General features: G+C 55.5%; 1 protein-coding gene across 1 annotated transcript; it reads left to right on the forward strand.

Annotated features, from left to right (window-relative positions):
• Positions 1-696: 696 nt before the first annotated feature.
• LOC104506651 (CMRF35-like molecule 2) lies at positions 697-4771 on the forward strand. The gene is given in 8 exon segments (XM_010147672.1): positions 697-733; positions 843-890; positions 893-1180; positions 2016-2148; positions 2983-3089; positions 3635-3687; positions 4261-4398; positions 4637-4771. Coding segments are annotated over 8 exon segments (939 nt in total).
• Positions 4772-7279: the final 2508 nt, after the last annotated feature.

The following is a 7279-nucleotide window of genomic DNA, read 5'->3' on the forward strand; positions in this document are numbered from 1 at the left end:
TATGATTCTATGATTCTATACTTCCAGGGGACATCGGAGGGTGGCCTGAAGAGACCTGACTGGAGCACTGGGCATGGGGCTACTGAGCCACAGAGGGGCTGTGGTGGGGACAGACCAGAGGGACGTACTGGCCAAGGCAGTGGGACAGATGCTCACATCCATCTGCACATGGACAGGAGGCTGGGACGCTCCCGCTGCATTTTCCAAGGTGGGGGACAGGATGCCCCTGCAGGAGCAATGTGGCACCCTTGCTGCCTGGCCTGGGTGCAAGTTTGGGGCTCAGGGGGGTCCCTGTGCAGGACTGAGCCACCCCTTTGAGAGGCAGATACTCCCCTCTGGGCACCCTGCCTGGCTGGCAGTGTGGAATTGAGGCAGGGAGAGGCAGGACTGCACCCCAAAGTGGGGACCATGCTGGGGGCACAAAGGGGAGTCCCCGGGTTGGGGGCCAGAGTGGAGCAGGAGTAGGGCAATAGGGTTCAGGGGACAGCACGTGGCAGTGCTCTCAGTGACAGAGGCAGGAGGAAGTCAGCTGACGCCAGAGGAAACAAGACATCCCACTCTCTTCTACACCTCCAGCAGCAACGAATTTTGTACCCCAAGAAGAAGAGGAAGCAGAGGCAGAAGAGGAAGCACCACGAAGAAGGAGCGTGAGGAGCAAGAGGGCTGCCTTAACGTGCAGCCCAGGCCAACCTGCCCATGTGGATCCTGCTGCTTGTCTGGATGCTGCTGCCAGGTAGGGCTGAGGGGACCCCTGGGGCTTAAGCCCCACATTGGATCAGGATCATGGGGCAGGCGGTGTCAGTGCAGTGGCAGGACTCCCACTGCTCCATGTGTCTCTGCAGGCTGTTGGGCAGTGACGGGACCCGGTACCGTGTGGGGATACCTGGGGGGACCCTCTCGGTGAACTGCACCTACCAGCCCCTCCATAAGATGTACCCGAAATACTGGTGCTACCCAGGAATTTTCTCAACCTGTAAGACTGACATCGTCATCACCTCGAAGCAGCAGCTCGTGGCGCGGCGGGGCCGAGTCTCCATCAGGGACAATCGCACACTGCGGGTCTTCACGGTGACCCTGGAGAGACTGGCCGAGAGTGACGCGGGCACCTACCGCTGTGGGGTGCGAACGGGCAGATGGCAGCCTGACGAAAGTGACGATGTGGAGGTGATCGTGTCCCCAGGTCAGTCTCTGCATGTCCCCATCTCCACAGCTCCACGGACCATCACGTCAAGGAGCCAGGTCCTGGCGGTGGGAGGAAATGGTACCCTGGGCGTGGGGTCCAGGGCACTTGTGGGTCCCCCAGGTCCAGTGTCAGGGTGTCCCCTTGCCCACATACAAGTGCCAAGAGTGGGGACTGCAGGGAGGGGCAGCCTGGAGGAGGTGGTGCCCAGGCCCCGTGGGGCAGCCCCAGGTCGTCACCATGGCTGGCAGGCTGCCACCAGAACAGGTGCCTGCTTCCCCTGTTCCCCATGCCCAGGTCTCACCATGGCCTCGGGGTCTGCCACCCCTTTCGCTGGGCTGCACCACCCTTGCTCTCCACGTCTCATTTTCCCATCTCATCCAATCCTGCTGGCCTCGTGTGTGCTCTCCTTGCCTTACTTTATAACACCAGGGAGTCCCTCACACACACACCCTGCCCCCGGGGCACCAGGCACTGGGCTTAGGGAATGTCCCTCTTCCTTGTTCCCTTTGCCAGGGACCAGACCCTGTGGTCAGACACTTATATGGGGCTGTTGTGTTGGTGCTGGGCAGGCCATGGGGTTGTGCTGCATCTGCTTGTCTGCATATTTTGGGGGGGGAACCGGGACCCCAAAAAGCCTCCCAGGCAGCAGTAGGGGATTACAGTCCTCCCACCTTGAGGAGCGTGCTCTGGACATGGCAGAGGGGACCCAGCTTCTCCTGGTGTGACAGTAAGTTCTCACTTGCTGCAAAACCTGCAGCATTTTCCCCCATGGAGGCAGGGAGGCTGACTGAACCTCTCTTTATTTTTACAGCTCCTTCTTCCTCCTCCCCAGCATCATCCTACTACTCCACCGAGGTCTCCAGTTTCACTAGCTCTGTATCAGTCCTCACACAGACAACTCCCCAGGGGGAAACTGTGCAACCGGGACCAGGTGTCAGGCACCACGGAGGCTCCAGCCCTCCACAGTGAGTACCAGCTCCAGCCTGATGCAGCCACCACCCTCCATGAGGTCTCTTTGTTGCCCCTGCAGCCCTCCAGGCTCTTCACGCCTTTCCTAAGTGTTTGGTCCTCCTGCTTTTGCCTTGAGAGGCCAGCATCTCACCTTCTCAGCCAACCACCCCGCAGAGAAAATAATCCCAGCACCCCTGGTCGCTTGGCCCCAGCAAAGCCCTGCTTGTCCTGTCTGTCTTGCAGCTTAAGCGAGGAGCAGGTTATCACCATCCGAAAAGTGGTTTCTGGCTGCAGCACTGACTTAGTTTCCTTCCCCAAAACTCAGAGGGACTGTTTGCCTGTGGGTCACAGGAAAACAAAATTGGGAAACAAAGTGCTGGACTGGGTCCTGTTGTGCTTTGTGGTCACACACAGCCCCTCAGAGATTGTTGATGAAGCGTGGGACTGGAGCAGCAGAGCTTCCTCCCTCCTCTCCTGCCTCTTGAAGGTGATGCAGGAAGCAGGTAAGGCCGAGGCTTCCCATCAGCATGCTCAAGGGGTACCTGGCACAGAGACCTTGCCTGGTTGCCTGTTACAACAAGGTCAACAAATAGTGGAGCTAAACCAGAGCAAAACTAAGCGCAGGACTTAAAATAGTGAGGACCCAGCAGCTCTGAGACCCAAGCGTTTACTTCTGCTGTTTTCAGTTTGCTTTGCTCACAGCCTGACTGCCCCCAAGCCTGCTTCCCTTCTTCCCACGGCAAGCCCCGTCAACCACAGCCTCTCCCTTTCATGCCTGCTCCATGCTGCTTCCTCCTGAGCCAGTTTCCGAGAAGTGTAAGAACAGAAACACTTTTTTTTTCTTGCAGCTTGGATGTTGTTGAGCACATCCTCACTCCAGGCATCGTAGTGGTTCTTCTTCTGCTTGCAGTTGCTGCTGGTGTTTTGGTAATGCTGTCCAGGAAGAGGAAGAAGGGTAAGCAAAGCTGTCACTGTCACACACATGCTGTTTCCACACCAAAGCCTCTCTTCTGCTGTATTTGGGTTTTTTTTCCTTTATATTTCCTTATTGTCCCCCATTCCCACCCTGATCCATCCAATTCCTCGGTCCATCACTGAGACCTCCACCGAGGGAGTGATGGGACTGTCCCACAGGTCCAATTTCCACAGGATCAGGGAATGTCAGCTCTTGGGATGGGTGCTGCCCAGCACAGCACCCACGTGAGTTCCTCTGGGCACTGTCCGCTTCTCCAGACGTGCTCAGTTGCGTAGCCCAGGCTTGCACCAGGCTTGATGCAAATCTTAAGGCCAGTGTGAAGGACGGGGAGGGACTGGAGGGGAAGTCACCAGCTGGTGCGTGGGGTCTGGTTTTATTTGAAGAACTGCTCTAGTTTAGATGGCTGATGGGGCAACAGGTTTCCTTCCTGCTTTACAGCGAGTTTCCCAGCAGCAGCACAGTTTTAACCACATTTCTTTTCTTCTGGTTTCACGCATGTCTCACCACAACCGTGCTTCATCCAGCCCTCTCCAGAGCCGACATAGAGATGGATGGGACTCGCAGCAGGTTGCATACAGTAAGGCAAATCGCACGGGGTGTTGGGATGAGCTCCAAGCTTGTCTGGGAAGGGTAAATGTAACACCTTGAGCCTGGCAAACGAGCTGCCAGAGCCATTTGCTTTCAGCCAGGTTCACAGCCCTTTAGGCCGGGAGGGATGCCTTGGGCTCCGTTCACCAACAGAAAAGACCCAACCAGGGATTTTGTGCAACTATTTTTGCAGAGTATTCCTGGGAAGGGAATTTAGGATAGAGCTGAGAGGTTTCTCCCCAAGCCCCTCCAAGCATGGGAGCTGCTTCTCTGGGTGAAACAGCCTTGAGAACCTGCAGCAAAGCACTACTGAGGAGGCTGAAGGGCAGCTCTTTGGTCACTGCTTGGGAAGTATTTTCTAATGTTTCCAGCCAGCTTTTGAGGAGGGGCCGGTGTCACTAACCAGATTTGCCCTGGGGAATATTGAGCCAGCCCTTGCTCCAGGAGCCGTCCCAGCTTTCATCAGGAACGGCAGCAGGACGGGACGTGTTCTCACCCCTGCAAGCTGCGGGCAGGGGAGCAGTGGTAGGTTAAAAGCTTATCTATCCCCTTCATGTGTCAGCAAGCGGATAGCTTGAACTACGCAGACATTCACCACAGCGTGGGCACAGCTGAGAACCAGCTGTACAGCAATGCTGAGGCTTTCCGCTGCTTGGCAAACACCACGACCGAGTACATGGAGGTCAAGCAGAGTGATAAGGTAGGAGAATGCAAAGCAGTGCTGAGCTCAAGGCGGTGGGTGGAAAGCTGGGATGGGTTGGATGGGGAGGGAGGGGGCTACAAAGGGACATGCCAAGCTGGCGTGCACATGTCCCTGGATAGTATGGGTGCCCTCTTTGGTTCCCATGGCTGCTCCTGGGTGCTTACAGCAGCCCAGAGAGGTTGCCCTGGCGCAACCCCGCAAAGGATGTTTTTTGTTTATCCCCTTTCTTTCCCAGCATTTGGAAGAGGAAGAAGAGGCTACGTATGCCAGCATGCAGAATTCCCTGCCAGAGCAGCAGGAGATCTATGTCAATGTGTCGTCAGCCCCAGGGCCCAGAGAAGAGCCCTACAATGCAGGGCAGAGGGTGTGAGCCGGCAGCCAGCCTCACGGGCAGCTCCTGCTGCTGACAGTGCCAGCAGGACATGCACAGAAGGCAACGGGCTGGTTTTCTGCTCAGGCGGGAGCTAGCTTGACCGCAGAGCTGCTGCTCTCATAGGCTCGGACATTTCCTTGGAGCAACCTCAAATAGGGTGAGGTTGGGCAGGAGGCACAGAGCAGGACGAGGATGAAATCATCCCTCTGTGTTTGAAGACCTCACCCGTACAGCAGTGCTGGGAATAAAAAAATACCCCTTGGATTGGGGTAACCCAGGCCAGAGACTGGCCAGGCAGAGTGTGGAAGAGCCCGGTAGCAGGAGGTGAGGGTGGACTGGGGACTGCAGGTGGGCTGTTTGGCTCTGTGCACCCAGCACCCACCCCGCTTGCCCCTTTTGGCTGCATTATTCAGGCAGGCTGAAGACCCCAAACCTGCTGGTCACCTCAGACTGGCTTTTTTTTCATGACGAAGCCAGGCAGAGCTGGCAGCCCCAGCGAAGTGGGACAGCGAGAAATGTTATATGCAAATGCATTTGCTATATGCAAATACTGGGGGGGGACCTTGAGGGGACTGTATTAGGGTCTTGGTGCAAAGGAGATGGTAAAGGTGCTCCCATCCCTCCTGCATGACTGCTGGAAAGTGGGTCCCCCAAAATCCCTGGTTCTACAGACCCAGGGAGGTTTGCTCCTGCTCCCTTGCCCCCACCCTCCCCCAAGAACCCCCCAGCTGGGAGCAGACGTGCTGTAACCGTGACTGTTCTTCTCTGCTTTGCTGAGTTCTTCTGTGTAGAGTACGCTCCTTTACCAGTGACAGCAACCAAGAATCTGGTAGGATCTAGCGCCGTATTTGGCTGTATTTTTATAGCCATTTTCCACCTCACCAAAGGGCTTATTGCAGAGTATCACCCCAAAAGCGGGTTCGGCCCTTCGCTGCTGCCCAGGCGGGCTCCAGCAGCGTGGGAACCCCGATCTTTGGAGGCAAGGACTTTGTGGCTCCAGCACAAACCCACGTATCTCACTTCCTCTTCCCCATCTCCATCGCCCGCTGCTGTGGCACCGCTCCCCATGGGACGTCCCACGGGGCCATGCTTCGGGCAGGCTCTTGCCCTCCTCCGTGCACGTTGGCTCTGCTCCTGCCCAGCACCAGGCAGTTCATCCATCAGGACAACCCACTCCTCCAAAAACCAGGCTTGGGGGGGTGGGCACCTCTTTGTGAAGCTGAGCCGAGTGCGTTTCAGGGGTTCATGTGGAGAGAATTCGTTAACTTTGTTCACTTCTGCAAAGCTTTGTTTCAGTATTTTTGTAATTATTTTATTCAAGAAGCCATGTGGAGCATCCCTGCTCAGTCAAAACCAAAGAGCGCTGAAGTAAATGTGGTACGACAGTTGTGGTTATTCCTATAAAAGGTTATATTCCTATATAAGCAAAATTCCTCCTTTGTTTTCTCAGGAGGTGGGATCCCTCCTTCTCAGCCGGCATGGGGATAGGCTCCAGAGGAGGGAGCAAATGAGGAGCAAACAGTGATGGTACAGACAAGCATTGCTGCAATTTTTAATGAAAACGAGCATCCAGGCAGATTCCAGCCATTGCTGGGGAAAAAGGGAAAGCAAACCCCTCCGCTCCCACGCAGCCAAACTTCTTCTGCCACAGATTTCATGTGGAACGGGGAAAAAAAGAAAATCGCACAGTGCTCCTCCTGCTCCCACATTTATTACTGGAGATAATAACACTCCTCTCTGAAGGGGAATCAGTTGGAAATTTTTAAGGTAACTGGATCCCATTGTGCCATATCTGGAGGTAGTTTTCATGCTTTAAAAAAAGAACTAAATTACTTCCTTAAGTTAAAGCCCTCGCCACAGCACTAAGGCAGAAATAGCTGCCGGCTGTGAGGTGAGGGGGTGCCGGGGGGGTGGTGGTGTGGAGCCCTCGAGGTGTGCCAAGGTGGGGTGTGTGGCAGCACCTTCTGCAAGAGCCATTTTGAGCACCAGAGTTTTAACAGCTGAAGACTTCCAGGTTTTCACGGGGAATTTTAAGAGCGTAAGGAATTTGCCTTTTCTCCAGCGTTAGTGGCATTTTAGGGCAGCTGCCTGGAAGACAAATAATGCCTGGCAGGTGAAACCTCCACGTTTTTGGCGTTGGAAGGGCTGAGTCCCAATGGAAACAGATCTGGGAGCAGAAAACCTGAGTTCTTCCACAGACACGGTCCCACGCAAGTGGTTTTGCCTGGAGAGGCGAGTTTTCCCTTGCCACGGGAGTTGAGGTCCTGTAACTCTGCGGAGCCAGGCTGCTTCCAGGGGCAGGGGTACTGATTGACACTGTGCAACCAGCTCTGCTCCAAAATCCTGATTTCCAAGCTCTGGCTACAGGCATCAGGTGAAAGCGGAGATGTCCTGTCCTGGTGCATGAGCTTTCCTGTACCTCGTCCCTTCCTGAAAGGTGATTTTTCGGGAAGCACCAAGAGCTGCTTCCCCACCACCTCCTCCAGGCAGATCCTGGCCCCGGGC

This window comes from Eurypyga helias, unplaced genomic scaffold, assembly GCF_000690775.1.
Source record: "Eurypyga helias isolate BGI_N326 unplaced genomic scaffold, ASM69077v1 Scaffold14692, whole genome shotgun sequence".
NCBI lineage: Eukaryota > Metazoa > Chordata > Aves > Eurypygiformes > Eurypygidae > Eurypyga > Eurypyga helias.